The sequence below is a fragment of the Sorex fumeus genome, unplaced genomic scaffold (assembly GCF_029834395.1).
Source record: "Sorex fumeus unplaced genomic scaffold, SorFum_2.1 ptg000006l, whole genome shotgun sequence".
In the NCBI taxonomy this organism is placed as follows: Eukaryota; Metazoa; Chordata; class Mammalia; order Eulipotyphla; family Soricidae; genus Sorex; species Sorex fumeus.
Window position 1 is genome coordinate 63,261,819 of NW_026606063.1, and position 27,085 is coordinate 63,288,903.

Consider the following 27,085-nt stretch of genomic DNA (forward strand, 5'->3'; position numbering starts at 1 on the left):
GGGGCTCTTTCCACCCTTGGAGAAGCTCGGATTCTCTCTCTCTCTCTCTCTTTCTCTCTCTCTCTCTCTCTCTCTCTCTCTCTCTCTCTCTCTCTCTTTCCCTCCTTCTCTCTCTCTCCCTGTCACACCTGTAGATGCACAGGGGTTACTCCTGGCTCTGCACTCAGGATTTATATACTCCTGTGGTGCTCAGGGGACCATATGGGATGCTGGGAATCAAAACTGCATGCAAGGTAAATTCCCTACCTGCTGTGGTATCGCTCTAGCCCTCTCCCCCTACCCCAACCCCAGGTTCTCTCTCTTTTTTTTTTTTTGAGTCACACCCGGCGATGCTCAGGGGTTACTCCTGGCTCTGCACTCAGGAATCACCCCTGGCAGTGCTCAGGGAACCATATGCGATGCTGGGATTTGAACCTGGGTCTGCTACACGCAAGGCAAATGCCCTACCCACAGTGCTATCACTCTAGCCCTACCCCGGGTTCTCTCTTGAGCACGTTACTCTCCACTCTCCTACTTCCTCTCCCTCCTTCCCTTCAAAACTTCCAAATAAAATCTATTTTACTTCACTGCTTATCTACTCCTGAAATTCTTTTCTGCAAGGCAAGAAGTAACCCTGGGTCCCGGGTGGCAGAGGCAGATCTGGAGAAAGTGACCGTCTTTCTCCTCCCTCCTCACTTCACATGAGCCACCCGTGGGGCCCATTGACATCACATTTGCTAGGAGGACAAGAGCATGGGCAGGGAAAGTGGAGAATACTGACCCTTGGTGATACTGGCTGAATGTGAACTACGAGCAGCATCCAGACTCAGGTGTTCCACAGTTTGACAAGCATCAGACACAAGAGCAAGACCTTGCAGGAGAAAGAAAGGAAAGGCACTGGCATGGGAATTAGAATCTTGAAGGAATCGGGGAGTTTATGTGTAGAATGACGACGGAAGGAGACAGACTGAAACCCAAGAATGGGGAGTCTCGATGTCAGCATTCGGGTGCACTGCAGAGCATAAATCTGAGGGTGCATGTAAGGGCTGAGAGAGAAGGGATGAGGCTCTGTGCACCTCTGACTCTGCTGTGGTCCTACTCCAAGGACACAGCCATGGTTAGGGACTGAGTCAATAGAGGACACAGCAAGCACTTGAAAGGGAATGCCAGAAGGGCAGGGGGACATGGGCACTAAGGAGAGAGAAAGCTTTCAGAAGGATGGTGTCAAGTGCCTCAGAGAGCAAATGCAATGGGACTGAGGGATGCCCCTGATTTCTGCAGTGGACCTCCTGAGTGACTTTGGAAAAAACCATTTCAATAAAGAGGCAGAAGCAGGAGCCAGATTACCTGGATCAGGGCATAGAGGGCAGGGCTGAGTTGGCACTAGGGATCTGTGGTTCCACAGCTGCAGTAAAGCAATCTAGACTAAACAAGATGGCCACTTAATACCTGTATTACAAACCACAATGCCCTAAAGGAGAGAGATAGTAAAAGGAAATGCGCCTGCCACAGAGATGGGGGTGGTGGTGGGAGGGATACTGGGAACATTGGTGGTGGAGAATGGGCACTGGTGGACGGATGGGTGCTAGATCATTGTATGACTGAAACATAAGCACGAAAGTTTGTAAGTTTGTAACTGTACCTCATGGAGATTCATTAAAAAATAAATAATAAATTTATTAAAAATAAATAATAAACTCTTTAAAATAAAAATAAAGGCCAATGTGAGCTGCAGCTCACCACACACAGATGATTTTCTTGTCATTATTCTCTGGACAATTTTGGTATAACCCCTATTTACCTTGTATTCATACTGTATTAGTTTACAGCTAAATAATGTAGAGATGATTTAAAGTATTAAAGGCTGGAATGATAGCACAGCAGGTAGGGTGTTTGCCTTCCATGCGGCTAGCCCAAGTTCAATTCCCAGCATCCCATATGGTCCTCTGAGCTCCGCCAGGAGTAATTCCTGAGCACAGAGCCAGAAGGAACCCCTGTGCATTGCCAGGTGTAATCAAAAAAGAAAAAAAAAGTATTAAAGAGGAACGTGGTCAGTTTAAATACCATATCTTTCATGTGAGGATTTGCACAGCCCTGGATTTCAGTGTGAGTAGGGGTCCAGGAACACCCCTCCTGATGTCAAGAGGTGATTGTATAAGAGGCAAAGAAGTGTTCATATAGAGGGAATGAGTATGTTTAGGGGTCCCTGGCTGCCAGAGGGAGTTTCTAGAAAGGGCTATTGAGTTTCTAGAAAGGGGTACAGAGCTGGTTGAGAGGGATCTAGGGGAGGGAGGGACCGAGGCAAGGCCTGAGGCCAGGAAATGAGGCAACGGGATGCATGCATAGTGGGCACTGGTCATAGAAAGGACACCCTAAGAACATTACTACAGGAGAGACAGCTGCTGTGCTCTGGGTTAGACAAAGTGGGAAATTGGAGTTTTCTGGAAGTGAAAATGCTCAGAGCTCATCTTGGCCTGGTGAAACCGGAACTCACACATGCCTGCAAAGAAGGACAGTGGAGAAGTCGTGGGCAAAGGGACGGCAAATTGGTACCTGCTGACTCTATAAAGTTCCTTCTGGGAATTCACCCTAAGGATAAACGAAAGAAAAAGCATGCATACATACAAACATGCTTATTTTACAATACTGCATTTTAAAAAAGTACATGTGGCTAAGAGTATGAAATGGTTGAAGTCAATCATGGAACATATGCTCAATGAATGGAATATTCCGAACTCATTAAAATTGTAATTAGGGAACTCATAACTCCACGATTAGAAAAATGGTTACGATATTAGAAAGAATATCATTTGAAGAAGGTATGCACATTGTAATCACAATGATGAGAAACACACTTCCACGTGAGCGTGTGCACCAGCAGAATCCTGAGAAGTGACACTAATTGTTGGAGAGAACGTACAGATCACAGTGACATAGTAACTTTGATGCTTTACTTATTTGGGGGTTCTCCCTACAGTCTGCAACTCACTCGGATGTTTGTGATGAACATTAGAGGGTAAAATTTTTTAAAACTAAAACACTAAAGGTTTATTCTTAATTTTTATTAGTACAATCTTACATTTCATCCATATGGTTGATTTAGTTTCCCAACTTGGTGTCATTAGACTTCTTCTGGAAATCAAAGTTGTGACATAGAAATTATATTTAGTTCTTGAAATTTATTTCATGCTTAAAATTAATAAGACTTTCATGATATAAGGGATGCTAAATATTTTCATAAGCATTTTATTGAATCACAATGAGAACATTAAAAAATTGTTCATGATTGCATTACAGTCATACAGTGTTCCAACACTCATCCCTCCACCAGTGTAATTCCCCAGCACCACTGTCCCTAGATTCCCTCCCACCCCTCAAGACAACCCCCACCCTAGCCTGCCTCTATGGCAGGCACTAGAGGGTGAATTTTTAACAACATTCTCAGCCCCTCAACCCCGGTGGAGGTGGGGTGGGAGGTTGATCCTGCCAGGTGCTTTTGGGGCTCCTTGCTCCATGTCAGGTCCTGGCAAGCCAACACCTGTGACTTGGATTTAATTTCTTAATTTCTGGACTTAATTTCTGGATCACTCTAACCAAACTTTAACAGAGACTGCATCCAGATGCACTGATATGTGAATCTCAGTCTCTAAATATTCAGTCATACATCAATTTCAAATCAAATTCTTGCTACTTCATTTTTGTTGTCGTCATCAATGTGTTAATGTTGGAAGAGTCTTTTGAACACCTGGAAACAAGAAGTCAAACGATACTAAAATATTTTAGTATTTTATTACCATGAAAGTAAAATAGTTCACAGTAGGGTATTGATGTTTTTGATGTACAATGTTACTATACCACACTTGCCACCAAGGTGTTACTGTCCCTTTACTACTGTCCCCAGGATTCCTACTGCCTGCCCCTCCTCCTTGCCACCATTTGCTTTGAAAATCTAAGCCTCCTGCCCCCGCGCCTGGCTGTCCTCGCAGGGGCCCCTTGGAGGAGAGCGGGTTGAGCTTTCCTCCCCGCCCCGACCAGGGCTCCGGCAGCCGAAGACCTCCGGCGGCCGCACGACATCTTATTATGACATCTCATTATCTCATTCCTACTTTGGACAAACTGGCAGGCTACTGAATGTAGCCTGCCCACACGGCAGAGTCTGGCAAACTCCCCGTGGCGTACCCAATATGCCAAATACCAGTAACAATGATGGGTCTCATTCTCCTAAAGAGCCTTGAATATAATCCCAGGGCTAGGATGAAGGAGACGTTACTGGGGCCTGCTCGAGGCAATTGACGAATAACAGGAAGATTTGTGATTTGTGATTTTTGAGTCTAAGTCCTGTCATTCGAGTCTAAGGATGTGTTTCTAATGGACACTGTGCCCTGTTTGTCTTTCTTCTCCTGGCTTTTCTTAAGGGGACCCTCCGGCTTCATCCATGTTATAGCAAAATGTGAAAATACATCTGAGTAGTAAACTGGTCAGCCATATACCAAAAAATGAAATTGGATCACCTGGTATACTCAAGTTAATTCAAAATGAATTAACTACCTCAATCTTAGATGTAAATTCACAAAACACATCAAGAAAAAATTAGGAATAACTTTCCAAGATACTGACTGACATCAGAAAGTGTTGCAAGTGATTCAACATAATGGCTAAGAAAGTGAAAACAAATTAAAAAAAATAAATGTGGCAACATCAAACTAGAAAGCTTCTGCACTCTGAAAGAAGTTCCAGCTCAAATAAAAGCTTGCCAAATGGGGAAAAATGTTTGTATATCAGACATCTGACAAAGGGCAAAAAGGAAAATTTATAAAGCATGAAACAAACTCAACCACAAAAGAACCCAAACAACCCCATCAACAAATAAAAGAACTGAACAATTACTTCCTCAAAGAAAAAATAAATAGCCAAAAGGTATATGAAAAATGTGCTCATCATCACTGATTATCAGGGAAATGCAAATGAAAATGATGTTATTGCCTTACACCAGTGAGAATGGTCTACATCGAAGTTCAGAAACAACCAGAGCTAGAGGGGATGAGTAGAAAAACAACTTTCATCCACTGCTGGTGGGAATGTCAACCGGTTCAGCCTCATGAAAAACAGAATGGAGACTTCTAAAATAACAGATAAGGAGGTGGAACGATAGTACAGTGGGTAGGGCATTTGCATCGCATGCAGCCGAACCGGGTTCAATTCCCAGCATCCCATATGGTCCCCTGAGCACCGCCAGGAGTAACTCCTGAGTGCAAAACCAGAAGAAACACCTGTGCATCGCTGGGTGTGACCCAAAAAGCAATAAAATAAAATAAAATAACAGAACTACCATATGATCCACCCCAAGGTATCTGCCCAAGTAATGCAAAATGCTAATTTGAAAAGCATACTTATGTTCATCGTAAGGCCATGTAGACTAGCAAAGATCTGGAAATGATAAGAACCCTTCAGTGGGGCAGGGAAGCTTGTAGTGGAAGCAGGAGACACTGACCCTGCATTTCAAGAATTTTTTCATTACCGAAAGCTGCTGCTAAAGTACTATAACTGTTTCCTAGACTTTCCTAATGGCTTTCATTAATAGTAAGTAAAGTAAAAGTAAAGGCCCTCCCGTTGATCATTGATTTGCTCGAGCGGGCCCAGTAACGTCTCCATTGGAGACTTTGTTGTTACTGTGTCTGGCGTATCGAATACGTCACGGGCAGCTTGCCAGGCTCTGCCGTGCGGGCGAGATACTCTTGGTAGCTTGCCGGGCTCTCCGAGAGGGGAGATCATTAATAGATCATTAAAGGTAAAGGTAAAGGCCCTCCCGTTGTTCGTCGATTTGCTCGAGCGGGCCCAGTAACGTCTCCATTGGAGACTTTGCTGTTACTGTGTCTGGCATATCGAATACGTCACGGGGAGCTTGCCAGGCTCTGCCGTGCGGGCGAGATACTCTCGGTAGCTTGCCAGGCTCTCCGCGAGGGGCGGAGGAATCGAACTCGGGTCGGCCATGTTGTCTGCGTGCAAGGCAAACGCCCTACCGCTGTGCTATCGCTCCAGCCCTTAATCTATCATTAATAGATGATATGAAGATTGGGAGTAAATACTGAAAAAAAATTTCGAGTTTCATCTGCATTGGAGGTACTAAAAGACATAATCATTATGTTTGATGATTTCAGGAAAACAACATATACATGAGTCATCTACATTAGATTCTGTAAAAGGCTAGAATCCATTCCTTTCCCGGCTCTTTCCTCTGCATTTAGTTGTAAACTACTCCATCTTGTGGGTGAACCAGGGAACTAATAGAAATCAAGGCTCTTTCAATGGAAACCACCACATATTCTGTTTTTAAAAGGTTGTGAATACATGAAAAAATAATATTTAATAATGTAAAAAATATTAATAATATTAGGGCCCAAGTGATAGTACAGTAGGTACTAGTAAGGTGCTGGTTTCAATCCCTGAGCCCCAGAAGTGATTGTTGAGTGCAGATCTAATAGTAAGCCCGAAACACAACTGGGTGTGGACAAACCAAATGAAGGAAATAAAACCCATCAGTACCTAGACTTATCTAAATGCACAAAAAATCTGAAACTGACAACTTACGGTGACAACAGAAACATTGCACCATCTTCTCTTCTCAGCCCACAGACCTGCACCCTTAAATATTCCCAAATTGGTCTTGAGGACTGCTGGCATGTGTGAAGGATCAGATTGATTGACAGGTACCAAACCACCCACTCTTGCTGGCTTCAGGAAGTTGCCTTATGTGCTTTTTACACTTTTCCTGGGGAAATCCCATTGCAACTAATGTGGCCAAAACAGTTTTTGTGAACATGTGTGTATTCTTTCCTCTCAAGGATTTTGCCTGAGTCTAGCCCTTTACTTAGTGCTCCAGGTCTGGGTTGATGTCTCTTGCTCAGTCATGCTCTCTTGTCTGCTGCAAAGGCTCCTCACCACCCTATTGAGAGCACCTTCCCCGCAGCTCCTAGTCAGTCCCTCAGCCCTCCTTCAGGCTATGACTCACCCCATGCACTTGGTTTAGCTGATTTTGTTTTGCAGTTCAATGCAAACACGCGACCAGTGCAAGGACAAGGATTTCCTCTTGTGCCCTGGAACATTTTCAGCATTGACAGGGGGTCTTCATGCCTCACAGGGATCAGGAAGTGTCTGTTGGGCTGAGTGAAAGCCAAGGCTACTGCAGCTGAGAGAAATCCTGCTCCACCCCTAGGAATGCTGAGGACTGGAAACACTCAAACAAGTTAGAGATTTCAAGTGCAGGGGAATTCTAAGCTGTTTCTGAATCTGAGTTTAGAATCTCCCAAGTCCAACGTTGTGGGCAGCCACAGTCTCAAATCACCTCTAGCTACCCCCATTGTCAGGAGGCAGGACATATGGGAAAAGAACTTTCACTTTGAGATCTTTCATTTTTGTTTTTCTTTTGTTTTGGGGCTGTGCCCAGAGGTGCCTTGAGCTTACTCCTAGCTCTGTGCTGACAGATCATTCTTAGAGGGTCTCAGGAGACCATATACGATGTCAGGGAGTGAACCTGGGTCTGCAGTATGCAAGGCAAATGCCCTATCTGCTGTATCATTGCTCCAGCCCCGCCTCTTTTCCTTTTAAAAAGTTTTATTAGGGCCTGGGAGAAAGCTCAAAGGGCAGATCACATGCCTTATTGTGCTGGGTGCTGGCTTCTTTCTTTCCCTAGGACACCACTGGGGTAGCCTGGTGGCCTCAGCTACATGGAGTCTGAACAACGGACGATCTGGCCTCCACTGATAGGTGTTACTGGGAGTAGCCACTTAAGCCCTGGAGTACTGCTTGGGAGGCTCAGAGATATATTATGATGTGTCACATTGTCACATATATATATATATATCACATTCTATTTATAATAAACATAATACAACATAATTTTGGGGCTTTGAGCCAAACCCGGCAATGCTCAGGGGTTACTCCTGGCTCTCCACTCAGGAATTACTCCTGGCAGTACTTGGGGAACCATATGGGATGTCGGGGATCAAACCTGTTGGTCACAGGCAAGGCAAATCATGACTACCTGTACTATCGCTCTGGCACTTGCTTCTGTATCACTGTATCATTATCCTCTCGTAGTTCATTGATTTGCACCAGTAACATCTCCATTGAGAGACTTGTTATAGTTTTTGGCATATCAAATACGCCACGGGGAGCTTGCCAGTCTCTGCCATATGGGTGGGATACTCTCGGTAGCTTGCTGGGCTCTCTGAGGGATGGAGGAATCAAACCCGGATTGGCTGCATGCAAGGCAAACGCCTTACCCAACTGTGTTATTGCTCCAGCCCTTGCTTCTAAATATTGAAAAGGAGAAACTCCCCCTTCCTCGCATAAACATCTGGTTAATGAATAAAGCTGGAAGAGCAAAAGCACCAACATAAGCGGCACCATTGCCTTGCTACTCTACGACTGTGGAGATGGTGCTGCCCCTGGTTTCAGGTGATGCATTGGTGATTGGTGCAGATACCTGGCCCGGATGGGGAGACTAGCTACTGGACACTTTGCTACTTACTCAGGGCTCCGCAGAGTGTCAGAGTTCATGAGGGGAGCACCAGAGCAGAGGGGAAATATGAGAGAAGGAACAGGAGAGCCTCCAGGAGGAGCAGGTGGAGGACTTGAGCAGCGGGACTGGGCCTCGGGAACTCTGGGCATGGGCTCTCTGCCTCCAGCCCTTGAGGAGATTAAGGCTGGGGGGAGCAGGGACATGGGACAGGGTGGGGGCTCCAAAAAGGAGACAGCTGGGGTGTGGACACTGGACTGGTTGATTACATGTATGAGGGGTGTTGGCAGGCAGTGCCACCAGGTACAGCTCACCCTGGCAGGAGCACTGTACCCCAGCCTGGCCAGCAAGGCAAGGACATCAAAGTATCAGCAGCACACTTCTGATATGGGCTGTTCTTCATGGGCCAAGAGCTTTAAGTACCTTTTTTAAATCTTTTTTTGGTCAAACCCAGTGATGCACAGGGGTTACTAGTGGCTCATGCACTCAGGAATCACTCCTTGGCGGTGCTTGGGGGACCATATGGGATGCTGGGAATCGAACCCTGGTTGGCCGCTTACAAGGCAAACACCCTACCCACTGTGCTATCGCTCCACCCCCTAAATGCCTTTTCATTGTTTTCATGTTTTTTGTTTTCAGGGCTCTCTCCAGAAGTGCACAGGGCTTACTCTTCACTCTGTGTTAAGGAACCACTACTGGCAGAGCCCACAGGTGCCCTATGGGATGTTGGGGATCAAACCTAGGTCTGGTGCGTACAAGGCCAGTGCTCTGGCTGCTGTATTATCGCTCTGGCCCTAGTACATTTACAATTCTAACAAAATACTTAATTCTACTTATGGAGACTTTTTCTTTTTGGGGAAGGGGAGGGGGCCATGGATTTTTGATTATATTGTTTGAAAAGGCAATAGCCTGATTGAAGGGAAAGCAATATGTTCACATTTGGCACCTTAGTAGTAATTTACAATTATTTTCTGTGAAATGTCAGGAACAATTCCTTGATGAGCTTTTGATCACAGCATTGACATTCAGTAGTGTTCAAAGACTACTTCTGATTTTCATAATGAGTTTACTGTGCTTCAGCTAAGCCTTAATGCAGGAAAGAAAAAACTTCTAAAGGCAACATTTCTGCAGCAAAGATGGGGCCAATCATTTTCGTGGGATGACAAAAATTATTTTTATGGTTCTTCTGGCAATTTCGGGGACTCTATTAGTCTTCTTTTAATAGCATTTGGATTCATCATTTATACAGGGCAACTTATTCATTCTTTCTTATCTAATGCCTCTCAGACCCTCACTGTTCAGTACCTACAATAGTTCTGATAGTTTATGGAAAGCTTAGTTAAGACAATGTACCCAAGTGTTACAAAAAAAGCAAAAATGTACCCCCCCCCAAAAAAAATGCCTGAAGAATCAAGGAACTTTCTCATTCATTTTTAAAGAAATCTGCCTGTTTATACCATCACCTTGATTCCTTGCCTTTTCCAAACTTCTAAATCACTGTGCACTTTGGTTTAACCCAATGACAGAAGTTAAAGGAGGAAATTTAGTGAGAATTCCAAACAATGTTAACCTTCTAGAGACTCTGAGGTTCACTTATAGGGTTTAAGAAAACATTTATTACTTAATTTTGGGGTTGGGGTTAGGGCTATGCTCGAGAATCACTGTGGGAGGTGCTCAGGGGACTCCATGTAGTGCTAGGGATTGAACCAGGGTTAGTCACATTCAAGGCAAGTGCCTGAAGCCCTTTCTTCACGGAAAAGAATTTCAGTAGACAATGCAGCAAAATAGTTTTATTTTAAGAAATCTACTTAGAGAAGGAGCAAGAGATGCATGTTTGAGAGTGAACAAAGGCTTCTCCAGAGGAGAACAAGCCAGTTTATAGTCTTAAACAACAGACATGGGACAGTTGCCCACTGGGGACAAAGGAAACTCATTCTGTTCACTGTGTTCACTGGTGATCACTCAGTCCATGGGGCTGGGCTGTCCTATGTGGTCCTGATTGGTATGTTGACTAGACTTTGCTGGATGGTCCCATCAGCTCTAACAAAGCCACAATTCTATTTATTAGGCTTCTAATAATACCTTCTGAAAGTTAAAAAGAAAATAAAGCAACCAAAAAGGGCCAAACACTGATTTTTTTTTTTTTAAAGATAATCTTTACAAAGTCACATTTAAAAAGGATCTTGCAGCCCAGTTTGATGATTCCACGCTGGCCAGCAAACATCACTGTGTGCCTGCCACATGCTGGGCACAAAGACTGTGTTTGCTGTGAAGAGACGATTAGCGCTTCTTCCAGGTGAACTTCCTGCGGGCTCCCTCTTGGCCTGGCTTCTTCCGCTCCCGGATTCGGGGGTCAGCAGTCAGGAGTCCAGCTGTGGCATGAGAAGAGACAAGTTTAGGAAGCAGGGAAGGATGGGGTGCCCGGTGGGGACCCTGAGGCACTGTAGTCTGGGGAGGCAGGAAGACCTCAAGCAGCTGACCAGGCGTGGATGGACTCCATAGCTGGTCTGTGTCTGCACTCTGGCAGAATGGATTCCCCACTTCGGAACAAACACCACCTGTATTATTCGAGTCTGCTTTCTTCATCCAATGAGAACCATGATGCCTTTTTTGATTTTTAAACCTGTTCAACTTAAACTAAAGCTGCTCTTGGTGGGAGTTGGGGGTAAACAGCATACTTACTAGAGATCAATTAATGGGGACAAGAGGTAGAAAAAGAAAACCTTATTGTACACTGCAGGACAGACAAATTGTAGGTTTGTATTAGACACAAATGTATGCATATAAAAATGTAACAAGCACATTTGAGAAAAAAAGCTCTTTTTTAATTGGGAGGACAATAATATCCCTTGATAGTTTGCACCACAGACTAAAACTTTAAGGGCTGTCTTCTCAGATTTCACTTATTCTAGAATAAAGGCAGTTTGACTGGAAACGTCCACTTTCCTCATCATGAGGAAAATATCTCAGCCATTAGGGAGCAACTCTTGAGCAATGGCCCAAACAGAAGCAGCCCCATGGTAGTGAGCACAGAATGTGTTTAAAGACACTATGTCATGTATCCCAGGGATATGGAAGCTCCCATCTTGCACTTAGAGAAGTGCAAATGGATCACAGTTGTTTTTCACTGCCATCACTTCTTTTCGTTTTGTTTTTTGGGTCATACCTGGTGATGCACAGGGGTCACTCCTGGCTCATGCACTCAGGAATTACTCCTGGTGGTGCTCAGGGGACCAGATGGATGCTGGGAATCGAACCCGGGTCGGCCATGTGCAAGGCAAATACCCTATCCACTGTGCTATTGCTCCCACACCTTCCCCCACCCCAACACTTCTTCTCACTGTACATAAGCTCAGGTATTTTGAGAGAGGTCTTTTAATAGCTGTAAACAAAGTGGAGCTAAAAATATTTATCATATACCTTTTGTACTTACTTATGCTTAAAGGTCACAAATAAAACTATTAGTAACTTAGACAAAATGCAGGTAAGACTTGTTTACATGTTAGTACTGACTATAAGCTTTCTTTGCTTTATTTCTCCCCTCTACGCATCGTAGCTTAAACTAACAGAATTGTTCAAATAAGGGTCTACCCAAGTATTTTCATGAGCAGACAGGAATACAATTCTGTTGTTTCAAAGCACAGGGGTGTTTCAAAGGCTTCCAACACAGTTCTACTGACCTACCCACAGCGTTCTGGCAGAACCCCAATGGCTGAGTGCATGGGCAGGGGGTACACAGGTGTGCTCAGGGGAGCCTGAAGTGCTGGGCATGCAGGCACGTGAAGCACGTGCTCTAGATCCCCGACCATCACCAGGCCCCACGGAAAACATCTCACTGACTCAGAGGAGAGCTGCAGGTCTAAAAGGAGTATGTGTGTGTGTGTGTGTGTGTGTGTGGGGGGGGGGTTGACTTGTGTAGGCGACAGTGACCAGCACCCATGGTGCTTCCTTCCTTCTACAGTCAGGGCAGAGATTCATGGGAGCCATCCCAGCTATGATCAGTGCTATGAACACAGTGCTCTAAGGAACAGACAGCACATGTCCTTTTATGCTGCGTAGACTCCTGCTGGGCTCCAGGTGTTAGATCATGTAAAACATGAAAAGAAAATAAAGTTTTGGAACCAGGGAGAAAACTTGGGTGGCAGAGCACTGGCCCAGCATGGGAAGCCCTGAGTTGGAACCACAGCACTGCTGCCTGTCCTCCCAGATCCTCCAAGGGTCGCCACAAGTGGCTCTGTTGCCACCTGAGCACTGCCAGGCCCAAACACTGCAGTGGGTGGCCTGAGCACTGGCCTATTTGTGAGCACCTGCCTAGAGGAGACCTGATCCCCCACCAGGGGCCAAGTGGGCAATTCCTATAAACTAAACTAAAAGAAAAAAAGAAAACTCAAGCAAACATAACCAAGGAAAAATGGAAATCAACAATAATTTTGGAAATACCTAAATCATCGTTAAATCACAGAATTCTTCCTTCAAATTTCTGTGATAAAACAAAAATCACCAATTCAACTGCTGAATGCAGCTGACGCAGCAGTTGTTTGCCAGACAACACGTGAGGTCTGAAGGCCCCCCAAAACCCTCCCAATGCTGGGGATGCTCCTCTTTATCTTGTGATCATTCACATTCACTTGGTAGGGAGCAAAAATGGAGCCTCCTCTCATGGCTCGAGAACATGAAAAGAAAATGCAGCCCGCCCTTTCTTATAGACCTTGTATGTGACATACTTGTATACCTGTGTTTGTGTATACAGCAAGAGTACACAAGTACTTCCTTGGCAACCACAATGAGAATGACAGATAAACACAAAAAAGCCTTTACTTTTATCCATTTTGCTGCGAACTACCTGATTTTGTTCTTTCTTAGAGCAGCAAGGCTGAGCGAAACCAGAGGGACAGACTCAGAGTGACCTCTCAGACCTCTTAGAGATGGGACCACACAGTGTGGCACCAAGGTCCAAAGGCAACATAATGGGGGATCAGATATGCACAAATGGGTTGGGGGGCAGGGGAGAGGGAGGGGAGTGGGGTGTGGTGTCAGAATAATGTTAATGAGACACCATTATTATTATAATTATTATTTTTTGCTTTTTGGGTCACACTCGGTGATGCACAGGGCTTACTCCTGGCTCATGCACTCAGGAATTACTCCTGGCAGTGTTCGGGTGACCATATGGGATGCTGAGAACCGAACCCGGGTCAGTCACATGCAAGGCAAACGCCCTACCTGCTGTACTATTGCTCCAGCTTCGAAACCATTATTTTTATTACTGCAAGCCTCCTCCTCCCTTTGTTTTCAACCCATGACTAAGTCACATCTGGTTGACAGCTCACCTTGTCTCATCCACTCGACCTCCTCCTCTGAGACGAAGCTGCACAGGGCTCTGGCCATGGCCAAGCGCACGGCACCTGCCTGTGCCGCCCGCCCGCCGCCCGTCACGCGGCAACTCACGTCATGCATCCCAAGCCGGTCCAGGAAGTGAAAGGGAAACATCAGCTGCTCTCTGAAGCACAGAACAAGTATATGTTTTACTACAAAGACACCCGCTTTTGTCTTACTTACTAGCAACAGGGCAAGGGGATGGGTCAACTGGGCAAAAGGGGTTGGCTGCACCATGACAGAAACTGAACTTTCAGTGGTAATCATGATGGATACAGAGTTACTGCCCTCTGCAGGATACACCTAAATCTATGTAAAGTAAACCGACATTACTTCAATTAAAAAAATAATGATGGCTTCCTAAAAAAGTCACACAGTTGAATAGACTTCTCCCATGCTGCACAGGAAAATGACATCAAGGACATCAGTGCTGTTCCCTGCTGATCTATATGAACACTGACCTTTCCGGCATTTGGAATGCTTTGCGGAGAATAAAGATTATTCCCCCTTTCCAGAGATGTAGCAATGCACCTAATCTCACTGTTTGATGGTCTCTTTGAGCTCATGAGAACTTTGCCAGGCTTGAAAAATAACCATGCAAAGAATGGGGAGACACTAATACAGCACTGGCATCTAGTCTCTATAGACTCAAGGAGCAGCTATGTTTTCTGAATCTGTAGTGCAGAGGATCAAACCCAGGGCCCCCACACACGCAAGCAAATACTGTAACACAGAGCTCTATCTCTGATCCTGGGATATAGTGTTCCAGAAGTTCTTCCTGAGCAATGATCAAGTGTCATTTGAAGTCACTAAATAAAGATCACTATCCCATATCTATATAACGCACAGAGCTGGTGCTAACAAAGTTTTTGAAGTTACAAAAACCACACCCTACTTCCCCACACCCCCCACTAACTAATAGGAAACCCCTACTTCTATCAGTTCTCTCAGTAGAAAGGTTCAGCTTCCTGACCAGTGCTGAGTGTGCCTGTCAGCAGTGAATGCCCACCTCGCCCCAGGACGGCAGCCTAGAAACAAGGTCCCGAACACCAGTGGAATGTACTCAGGCACAGAAACAAGGACCAGGACACCAATGGAACATATCCAGGCATAGAAACAAGGGCTGGAACACCAACGAAAGATATCCGGCATCCTGCTGTGCCAGGACACAAGTCTCATTGAGGATCACATACATGTCAAGTGCAAGGTGGCATCACTGCCTTTGCTATTGTGCTTTATTACCGCATCTGAATTTTTATTTAGAAAAGTTTACATGCATTGTATCTGCTTACTTTGCCTGCCATTTTTGAGCTTTCTAGACCCTGAACAAAGCTTCTATAACATATTTAAACTGAAAGACAAAAATGTGGACAGAACATTCAAGTGTTACACTCCTCAGACCACCCCACACAACAATCACACAGAGATCCATGGGACAAGATGTCCAGAGAGTTCCCAACAATACTGTTTCAATACTGTGTCAACAGGGATCAAACACCCAAAACAACAAAAACAAAGATGCAGGGCTCTGTGTATGTGTGTGTGTGTGTGTGTGTGTGTGTGTGTGTAATGACTGAAAGGCTGGAGCTTGCTTGCAGGAGTCCTTCGCACTACACGTGTCCCAAGCACCAGCAGGAGTGCCCCCCCCACCCCACAAAGAAACCCCAAAGCCTACACTCACAGAAAAAAACAATACACATAGTACTATGAAATAAAATAAACTTATACTGCTTTATTATTTCTAAATTTGGGGGGATGGAGTGGGTCACACCAGGCTGTGCTCAGAGGCTATTCCTGGCTCATGTCCTCAGCAGTGACCCCTGGTGGTGCCTGGGGGACGCTATGTGGTATGAGGGATCAGACTAGGGTTAGCCACAAGCAAGGCGAGTTGTTTTATCTCTGACCTCCTACATGGCATTTTATTTATTTATTTGTTTTTGCTTTTTGGGTCACACCCAGCGATGCTTAGGGGTTACTCCTGGCTTTGCACTCAGGAATCACTCCTGGCGGTGCTCAGGGGACCATATGAGATACTGGGACTCAAACCTGGGTTGGCCGCGTGCAAGACAAATGCCCTACCTGCTGTGCTATCGCTGCAGCCCCCTATATGGGATTTTAAAGATCATTCTTATACTGCTTTTGTGAACAAATGCTTCAAAGAAACTAAATGACAAACAGGAATATGTTTTAAAAAAACACAACAGTGCTATTATAAATAATAGTCATTATTAGAATGGCCACAAGGAGGTGAGGAGCGCGATTTCACTGCTTCTTCCCCAGCAGGGACACTGAGGTTGGGAGAAATTGCACACATGCCACAGATCTTAGCAAGGTCTCAGCCCGGGGGTGGGGGGGTGGGGGTGGGCTGTGACTGGCTGAAGTGACAGCAACCACCTGTTTGGGGCTTAAGATGCAACTGTCTCAATCCCAGAAAGTTAGGATCATTCAAAATTGCTTCTAGAAATAAACTCAGACTGAAACATCACAAAAGGGTACTTTGTAACTGAATGCCTAGAGATACAGCCAAGGAAGGGCCTTAAAGAAGAAATGGGGTGTCTGGGATATGGTTCACGGGTGAGGTGTATTATGTGCATGAGACCCTGGGTTCTACCCCCTGTAACACACACAGGCTGTCAGGTTGGGAAGTTGGTGTGCCTGTGCAGAGCAATTCTTCAGTTATAAACAAATGAAAAATGCCCATTGATCAATTTCAACCAATTTAGGTCGCAAACTGTACTAGTACTTTGCATGAACTTGGGGGTTTTTGTTTTGTTTTGGGGCCACATCCAGCGGTGCTCAGGGATTACTCCTGGCTCTGTGCTCAGGAATCACTCCTGGCAGGGCTTGGGGATTATATAGGATGGCGGGGATCAAATCTGGGTTGGCCACATGCAAGGCAAATGCCCTACCTGCTGTGCTATCTCTCCAGTCCCTGTACTTGGGCTCTTTTTGCAAGAACTATACAAAAATAGTTAGATGGCATGACAATATATCACAAATTTTCTTGTCTCCTTTCATGACTATTAGGTCAGAAATGGCAGGGAGGAGCACAAGGTAGACTGGTCGATGTCAGGTCATGTGAAATCTGAAGGTATCTGGTCAAAACAGGTAACAGTATGGCTGAGTGGGAGAGAGCAGCCCCGCAAGGCACTGCTTTCTCTGCCCCTCCCCTATGCCCAGAGAGGCAGCAGGACAAGCGAGATCTCACATGCAAGTGGCCACATGTCTAGAGACTAAGGAAAGCTGAGGGGACAGGGAGCCACTGGGCAGTCCCAGAGAGGTTCAGTGACAGAGTAGCAAATCCCAGCAAGAAGACATGGGTGACAGGGTGCCAGCTGAAGATCTTGGACCAGGAGAGCATATACTGGGTAGAGAACAGCAATGGGACAAGACCAGGCCATTGTATAAGGGAGGTGAGTAGACGAAGAGGGACAGGACTTAGGACATTGTACGCTGGACTGGGCCTGAAAGGGCAGGATGAGTGACATCTGTAGCACTGTCCTCCCATTGTTCATTGATTTGCTTGAGCAGGCACCAGTAACGTCTCCATTGTGAGACTTGTTACTGTTTTTGGCATATTGAATATGCCACGGGGAGCTTGCCAGGCTCTGTCATGCAGGCGGGACACTCTCGGTAGATTGCTGGTCTCTCCAAGAGGAATGGAGGAATTGAACCTGGGTCTGCCGCATGCAAAGCAAACGCCCTACCTGCTGCGTTATCACTCCAGTGCATGAATGACATCATACACAGGTAAAAGGAGAGGCCGTGACATTGGGGAGGAACCCAGAGCCATCTACTTGAACTGTATAACAAACTCTAACTTCTTCAGCATTTGATTTTTTTCTGCAAAACATTCATAAGGTTCTCAAGAACCCACCAGCTCAGCAACAGAAATCAGAGGGAATCCTGAGTTTTAAGAAAAAAATCTGACTTATTCCATTCTTTGTTGTGTATCCTGAAACCAATGAACAATTTTCTCATTTTGTTATACATTACTCCTATTACGTCAAATTTGCAGCAGGTACCTTTGTGATATATAGTTCCATATTCTTATTACTTAAAATGTTCACCATACCTCTTTTACTATGTGGTTAGTACTGTATGAGGAATGCAATTCTTTAGTAGAGATGACCAATTAAGAGCTGCTTTATTGGCTTACTGACAAAGGAAAGGACTTTCCAAATCAGAAAGGCTTTTGATCTTTGCATTCCAAAGCATCAGCCACATAAAAATAAATGTCTATCTGGGGCTGGAGAGATAGTACAGCAGATAAGGTACTTGCCTTGCATGTGGCCAACCCAGGTTTGATCCCTGGGATCCTACATAGTCCCCAGCACCACCAGGAATGATTCCTGATAGAAAAGCCAGGAGTAATCACTGAGCGTTACCAGATATGGTCCAATAACAACAACAACAACAAAAAATAAATGTCTATAATTTAAGTAATTGTGTGAACAAAATTTCTACTGATACTAGAAAGACAACATTGCTTACATTCCCAAACATTTGCCTGCCATATCTGTCAACAAGTCTGATAGAAAGAACCAGAGAGATGAATCAGAGTTGAACTAATTTGAGATCAGCATCTTACAGAGTTCACCAAGTTCAACTTTCTCCTCTGGAATAGGGAAGTGACATTAAGTATCTTACAAGGTCCCACAGTCAGGAAACAGAACTGGAAACAGGATCCCTTGATTCTTCGTTTCAGCAGAATGTATAAACTCTGAGCTGCTTATAAAGCAGTCACGGCCAGTGTGACTGCTCAAATCCCAAGTAATGAAAACTGACGAAACCACATGGGTTTCCTGAAGCTGATAATTTCCTGAATCTAAAAATCATACCATAAATTGCAGTTATCTTCACAATGCCCAGGAAAAGCCTGGGTACACAGACAATTCTTGGTAAATGCCCAGTGAATTAAAATTAATGTGTAAGTTCTAAAGATATAATTTAATCATGAGATTAAGTCATAACTGAGACCTGCTATCACATTTTCAGGAGTACCTGAAAGCAAACTGATAGACAGGTTATTATCAAATGCCACTTCTCCCAGCAGTCACCAATACATAAGCTCTTGGGTCTCTCTGGCATTTTTTAAAGGAAGTTAGAGCTTCTGTGAAAGGATGCTGGGCAGAATGAGATGAACTTACACTGAAAGAAGCATGGGTTGCCTTTGATTCTTAATAATTATTTATGAATACAGCCATTTCTTTGTGAGACACACACACACACACACACACACACACACACACACACACACGGTATAGACATGCTTTCCGAAGCAATCATTCTGTCCAGAGTGCATCTATTTTTTGCGGGGGGGAGGGGTGGGGGGCTTTTTGTGTCACACCCGGAGATGCACAGGGGTTACTTCAGAAATTACTCCTGGTGGTGCTTGGGGGTACGATATGGGACACTGGAAATCAAACCCGGGTTGGCCACGTGCAAGGCAAACGCCCTACCCGCTGTACTCCAGTCCCCAAGGACCCACTGTACTCCAGTCCCCAAGAGCGCATCTTCTTAGAAGGAACTTTTTTCCAATCTTTGCTCCATGAGCATTGGGGTTCGGAGACTTTTACTCACTGCATCCCGATACTATTACCCACTCAGGTGGAGAACACAGAGAGTGAAAAGGAATCAGGCAGAAACAATCTAACTTGCAGATGATAGTGACTAGTAGAAAAAATAATCACCATCTCAGAAGATACTTTTTTAAACTCCCACTCAAAAAGAGGTCTTGGATGAGTCTATTTAGAGAATTTGATTCTTAATAATTATTTATTATTACAGCTATTTCTTTGTGAGATACAAAGCTTAAAAACTAACAAACAGCATCAACAGAAGGAAGGGAGAGGGAGCAAGAAATCATATTAAATTAAATTGCCATATTTAAATAAAAATTGCATATTTAGCATAGGGAACTAAAATCTCAATGTCTGTTGAGATTTTATTTTAATAATAATAATAATAAGTCAACTTTCTTTGCTTGCTCTCTCTACATATAATTAATTTCTCCTGAATAGGAAAAAAATATCTGAAGTGCTAACAGACATTTTCAAATATTTATGATGGAAAATACTGAGGCCAGTTTTTTTTGTTTTGTTCTGTTTTATGCAGGCTCACCCCCAAAAACAGGGTAAAGAAAAAAAAAAGTACTTTTCTAACACTGTGGCACAGTATTTTAGAATGTAAGATAGATGTAAAATACAATCTTCAAATTCCAGAAGGATCAATAAAGAGGGGAGGAAGGGTCAGATGAGTGATTCTAGTCATGCTTTTACAAAATCTGGAAAATTATATTTAAAAAAAAAAGTACAGTATCCACTAGTCAGTATAATGTTATTCTGGTGAGAAATAATCACTGAGAAAAATATAATTAGAGAGTCACAGAAAGACCTCAACAGATCATGTCTCTAAAACAAAATATATTTTCTTTAGAAACAAAAGGTGAGAACAAAGTTCCAAAGCTGACCTGTCCTGCGTCACCGGAAAGTAAAGCAAATAATCAATTCCATTCACTGAGATTCTTCCACTGCCATGTTTATAGACAATAGCTTCTGCTTTTGCACTCTTCCTTTTACCTTTAAAATAAAAGATTTCTTTTAGTAAAAATCTTAAAGATCAAAGATTTGAGACAGAAAGAAATTACAATGAAATTTCCTCCAGGCCACAGAATAAAGATTTATAGCATGTTACACATGCAAGTTCTGTAACTGTTACAAGTAAAACATAAAACAGGTAACATACAATATCAGCCACGTAATAAACTTATTATTACATGGTAAATAGGTTTAACAATAGGGTAAATGTTGTCTTGAGTTATGGAACTACAAAGATTTAAATTAGTTTTAACAAGCAACAAATCAATTCATATTAATTTATACCATTTTTTAAGCCAACCAATTTATAATGTCTTTAACTAATAAAAATACATCATAATTTTAAAACCATGAAAAGGACAAATTACAATTGATAAAAAAAAAATTATGCTCAGCAAAGGTCACATTTCTTTTAAAACAGTAGATGAAAATGAAAAGGAGTGATGCAAACCTTGAAGAATCTTAGATATTCTATGTTACCTCCTAAAAGGGGCACCATGTCAAATGTCTATATTTACAGAGGAAATGTCAGTTGAGGGCCTGAGCCTTTCACGTTTTGTAGCTTTAGCAATGACATGTAGAGTCACTGAGCATTTTCATTTCACATAAGAATCTTTTACTATAGTAGTCTATAGTTTCCACCAGTTGAAAGGGTAAAAATAAAGTGTCAGGATAATCGTGTAAGGATTTTTATTTTTTTAAACTTGGAACATTGGAACACTGTGAGGTTTAGTTGGTAGAAACTTCCACACAAACTTAAAATTAGGAAATCCAACATGGCAGTAGCAAATATAAGCAAATATATCAAATGAATATCAGAAAGCAATCGCAAATAAAAATAATTGGAGTTTCTCAATCTCCACTAAATTTATTTTCTCTCCACGGAATGTCATTACCTTCGCTTGTGCTGAAGGCCATTCCTTGCTCGTCATACTGCACAGGTTCAATCAGCTGTTTTTTTGATTGAATAGTTACACTCCTACGAAACCTCTGCACAAATTCTTCCTCAGCAGCACCACATTGCAATGTCAATAACCTTTCCAGCAGCCGAATGAACTGTGCATACTGCAGACAATAAAAATTCATTAGAAGATGCAAGTGTAATTGCATTTGCTAAATTTTTTTCTATTTTTATATACTTGATCTTTTGAATGTTGCTGTTCGTGATGAATTTTGACAGGATGACACTCCTGCACCTTTGTGATGCTTTTAAAACAGCACGCAGATGCTCCACACACAGATGGACCACTTTCCCTATGCCTTCGTGTTCCATCTTTCAGGAAACAAAAGAGATATATCATCCAAAGAAAAATCAGTTTCTCTGTATTTGATTACTTGAAATTGAGATTTAAAATTTATTCCCCCAAGAATATTTCGATGATCTTCAAGTATAATTTCTACTCTTTTATTAGAAGTGTATCTAGGAGAGCTTCATAAATAATTTTGACTAAGTTATCTACAGTAAAATGGGAAGAGTTTGATTTTGAGTAAATGTACCTCTTAAATTATATTTCATAATACATTTGACAAATATATCTTTAGCTGTTCAAGCTGTGTTACTTTAATGTTTATGATTTCCTTTAAAACTGAACAATCAAGCTATTTAAAAATTCAAGAGATACTTGACTTAAAGGGCAACCTCTTGAAATAAATTATCCTTGCTACTCTGTGCATTTTTTTAATAGTTCTTGAACATGTGATTAGAAAGTAAACAACTTGGTATTAACCCCTTAAAATTAGAAGCCAGAATAATCATTCTAAAGTGTTTATGCAGAAGGAAACAACTAATACTTGAGATCTTTAGTTATTACCAAGTGTCAGCCCAATTTCTGATAGCCAGTCAACCTTAAAAATCATATCATCTTGTCTCCACTGCTTTTACAGTAAAAAATCTGCCATTAATAAGTTGACATATATAAAGATCTCACCAATCGAATTAAAAAGAGCTGCTTCAATTACTGCTTGCTCTCTGAGATGGTGCAATGAGCGAGAAAGCAGTTTTCTAAGTCGGGAGTGAAATCCTTAGCACTTCTAGTGCTTGGCCTGATCAAAGCTCCACTCCTCTTCACTCACTGGCTTCTGTCCTTTGTTCTCAACTGCTCCTCGTCTGTCGCACATCCAGTGGTGACCACAGAATCTACAAACAGCCAATTACAGGTGTGCTACAGCCTTGATAAGGAAGAGGTTTTTGGGTGAAGATACAGAGTACACTCTCATCTTGATACCAGCCCTGATTCTAGGGACTGCTTCTGAGAAAGGGTACCCCAAATGTACAGCAGACTATGGCATACAGACAAACACAGCTTTGCCTTCAGAGCTACACACTCAGCTATGTGATATTTTCAAAATTAAAAAAAGACAAAAACTATGTTATACAAAAACTGTAAAAAGATAGAGAAAATAATCTATAAATAATGTGCTCAACATCAAAACAAAAAGGAATTTTTCATTTAGATCCAGCAGCAATACTGACTTAGTATGAGGGCTCTATCATGAATGAACTCTAGATCTACCACTTGCCAAATACATGATACCTTGGTAAAGCAAATGGCAACTTTTCCAAATCATTCATGTCTCCAATTTGTTAAGTGAGAAAGAGAACAAATGAAGCACATGACTTGACATCTACTTGATGACAAGGTTGTGACAGAGTGAGCCATTACCAAGAGCTGTAATTTTGTAAATTTACCTACATTCAACTCTTAAATACACTCTAAATGCAAACATTCAGATTCTTTAAAACATCCTATTTCCTCTGATGATACATACATACATATATATATATATATATATCAGAATATTTAACAAAATAAGAATCTGGAATCTAATTAAGAGTTAAGGCAAGAATCACAAACTTTATATGTATATACTTCCCTAAAGGGGCTTGGTTAAAGTATAGAATCCTGACACCTCTAAAAATTCTAAGCTTGGTCTGGATTTTAGAAAACTACTTCCTGTGTAGTCACTATTTCAAATGATTCAAATTCAAGAGGTTTGTTCTGATGAAAATACAAGTGATCCAAGATGAAAAATTCTGGCATTGGACATATCGCACACAGGTAAGCCAGGGAACAGCAAATTGCATGAAGGTAAACCACGCACTCCATTCCTTTCTACTTAACCTATCATAGCTCCTTACACTTATCATTAGCTTATAAAATTGGTGTTCTGCTTTAGTGAAGGGGATGAAAAATGGCATTTGCTACACTTTCCTAGAACAACCAGCAAAGGGCGTGGGGTATTTACACGAGGAGGTCTGGGGACTAGATCTGTCTCCTTCCTGACCACAGATAAGCCCTTGGCCCCCACAAGGCAGAAATCAACCACTGCCATGTTCTACTGAGGAGCATCTGAGGAGTATCTGCCTCTTAAGGCCATCTCTGTAGGATCCTAGACACAGCATTGTGTGTTTTCTCATGATGCAGATCCCCTTAAATTAAAAAGATTAATTACTCACATCTTGATCTGACAGTTTTTCCACTAACATTTCTTCTAGTTCCTCCTTAATCAGCCATCTGCTGCCAATCAGGTCTCTGTTAAAATATCACATATATTTTCTCTTAAAATTAGCCATGCCACCAGAGTCCTATTACAAAAAAAAAAAAAACCCTCATCAACCCTCATGTAGCAGCAATCCTTCAATAAGAGATTTTTGTGTCAGAGCTGTAAAATCTCATCCAAGCAAACCTTTTTTGAGACAGACTTAATTTCCCCAATTTACTTTACAAAAAGGACTTAATCTTGAAAATACTGTGTTTGAAAGATCAAACATGCCATTGTGAGAATCATTCAACAGTAAAAGCCAACAGATTTTGGACCACAGCAATAGTACAGTGGGTAGGACAAACGGTCTCAGGAGCCCACCAGGAGAGACTTCTGCATACAGAGCCAGGAGTAAGCTCTGAGCACCACTGGATGTGCCCCCCAAACAAAAAACAAACAAGTCAACAAAACTGAAAAGAGAAAAAAAAAAGGTGGAAAGTGCCTTAAAGGGTAAGGCACTTGAGGGTAAGGAACTTGTAAGGTTGACACATGGTCAACCCTGGTTCGATCTCTGGCACCCTGTATACTTCCTTGAACCCTGTCAAGAGTGATCCCTGCGTGCAGATCCAGGAGTAAGTTTTGAGCACAACAGGGTATCGCACCCAAATTTAAAAAAAATAAATAAATAAAATTGAAAATGTACTTCTTTTTCCTAATTTACTCCAGAGGAGATGCTACGGATAGAAAATTAACTTGTTAATGGAAAAAATTACAAGTTGAAGACTAGGGATAATATTTGCAACTTAAACAAGGTCTGCACAAGAACTAGGACCTTTGCCTGAGATTAGGAGGATGACAAAAATTTAAGACTGGTCACTGAGGGGCTGGAGAGACAGTAAAAGGCAAAGGAATTTTTCTTCCACGTGGCTGACCTGGGATTAATTCCCGACACTGTGTATGGTGCCCTGAGCACAGAACCAGGAATAAGCCCTGAAAAATACTGGCTATGGACCCAAACAAGCAAAAATTAAAAAAAAAAAAAACTTGGCCACTCAAACTGATCTAATCTACAGTAATGTTTTGCCAACAGGAAGTGCAAATCTTGAAATATCCAACCTCCCAAAAAAGGAAACACACATAATATCCTTAATATTCATTTTCTTCCTCTCAAACAACAAAAACAATCACCTCCTACTTTGACACCTAACTTCAGTATTGAAACATTGAACATGTTTTTAGACTTTAGGTATGCCTGAAAAATACCAATGATTTGTGCCATGTTTTCAATTCAAATTTTTTACTCATTTTCATGCAAGGAAAGAACTTACATGCTTTTAGCCTTTTCCGGAGACAGACCTTTAGCTCGCAGCTGATTTTGTTGTTTCTCTAAATCTAGTAGCTTTCCATAGGCGTCCTATGGCAAATAAAAAATATATGGTTAAGATAAGAAAGATGGTACATAGCATTTCTATCTAAGATGATCCTTCAAGTATCCCTTACTTGAAAAAGTCACCATCACAGAGATGTACAATAAGAATGAAATGTTTCTGAAGAAATCTACAGTCATGAGTGAGAATTTTAAGTCATATACTGCAGCATTCTTGATATTCACCAATTTTTAAATAAATATAAATATATGCAACCCCAGTAACATTGTTAAAACCAAAAAGAGCTATAAACTATTTTGTGGCATAGAGTTCCTCAAACAGGATCAAGATTTTCCCAAAAAAGGAAATGATGGGTTTGGCAACGTGCTTTTTAAGCTTAGAGAATTAACCAGTAAAAGCTGTGGGGATTGTGGCTTCATTACTTATCCAACACATAGTACTTACATCACATTCAAGGCCATATTGTTTTTATCTTTAAAACTGTTGGACTGTATTTATTTTTCATTATTTGATTTCTTTTTAAAATTTCTTTTATTAATTTACTTTCTATCAAAGTCTGTGAGTAAATATCACTTATTTATTTACCACAGAAAAAAATCTGTCATTTTGCTGGAACCTGTGAAAAGGAGTAAGCTGGCAATAAACATTATCAATGAAACACCTTTTCCAGGAAATGAGGTTACAGTGAGTAGAATAATGCTCTTTTCATTTCTTTTTATTTACCAAACTTAATTGAGAATTCACAGCCAATGTATATTCATTTTTATAATTTGCACATAACCTAACACACTAACACCTAATGAATAAACATTTTCAAATAAGCCAGAGTAATATAGGTAACATTTTCCCCCCTTCTTAATATCTTTGCAATATCAACTGTTAATACTAGAAGACACAACCTGTTACTGACAGAGATGTCCATTAGTCTCAATTAGTCCTATAATTTCAAATTTTAGGGGGGAACTTCCTGTGGGCGCAGATTAGACTTGCCATATTATATGCAATGCTGCTGATCCAGAGTTTATTCTAAGATGAGACGTGTTCTATGTGTCTGTATTTATCAGTGCTTGGCATTTTATTACTATCTTCATCCTGCAGCAAGCAATCTCATTCAGGAATCTATTTTGAGAGAGGGAGAGAGAAAGGAAGGGAAGAAGGAGGGTAGGAAGAAAGATGTGAAAGCTGAGGCTCTGGCTTCGCCCATGAGAGGAGCTGACATCACACTCAATGAGCCAGGACTTCTATGTGAAGGAGACAGACCCCTGTGGTAGGGGAGACTCAGAATTCTGAATTTTTGCTCTGTTTTGTGTTTTCTGTAAGCTAATTTAGAGGAGAGCGAAGGGTGTGGAAAAATTGAAAGAGAGGAAGCAGTTAGATGTTACACAAACACACACACACACACACACACACACACACACTCAGGGCTTAGCATGGATGATACCTCCAACAAAAGAGGTAAACGAGTTGGGTAATTCTAAAGGCAGATTCGCAGGGTAGCAGCAGCATCAACACCCAGAACCGTGTAGAAATGACTCTCAGACCCCAGCCCAGCCCAGACTTTCTCAGGAAAAATCCTCTAGTGTGGGGCTCATCAGTGATCTGTCTCACTGATGTTTCCACTTGTCACCATGCAAGTGGGAATGGAAACACTTGACATCCCTCCCATGCCCAGAGATGTGGCTCCTCCCAAGTGACTCTACAGTTCATGCCCCTGCCCACAGCTACAGCTGCGCATTGTGACA

General features: G+C 42.4%; 1 protein-coding gene across 1 annotated transcript in view; it reads right to left on the reverse strand.

Annotated features, from left to right (window-relative positions):
- Nucleotides 1-10,316: 10,316 nt before the first annotated feature.
- MRPS9 (mitochondrial ribosomal protein S9) overlaps nucleotides 10,317-27,085 on the reverse strand; it is a 63,448-nt gene continuing 46,679 nt past the window's right edge. Inside the window, exons 6-11 of the mRNA XM_056124744.1 lie at nucleotides 25,284-25,369; nucleotides 23,930-24,005; nucleotides 21,369-21,537; nucleotides 20,346-20,454; nucleotides 13,828-13,997; nucleotides 10,317-10,869 (exon numbers count right to left, since the gene is read on the reverse strand). Coding sequence (XP_055980719.1) covers nucleotides 10,778-10,869; nucleotides 13,828-13,997; nucleotides 20,346-20,454; nucleotides 21,369-21,537; nucleotides 23,930-24,005; nucleotides 25,284-25,369 — 702 coding nt within the window. The 3' untranslated portion in view covers nucleotides 10,317-10,777. The remainder of the gene's footprint in view (nucleotides 10,870-13,827; nucleotides 13,998-20,345; nucleotides 20,455-21,368; nucleotides 21,538-23,929; nucleotides 24,006-25,283; nucleotides 25,370-27,085) is intronic.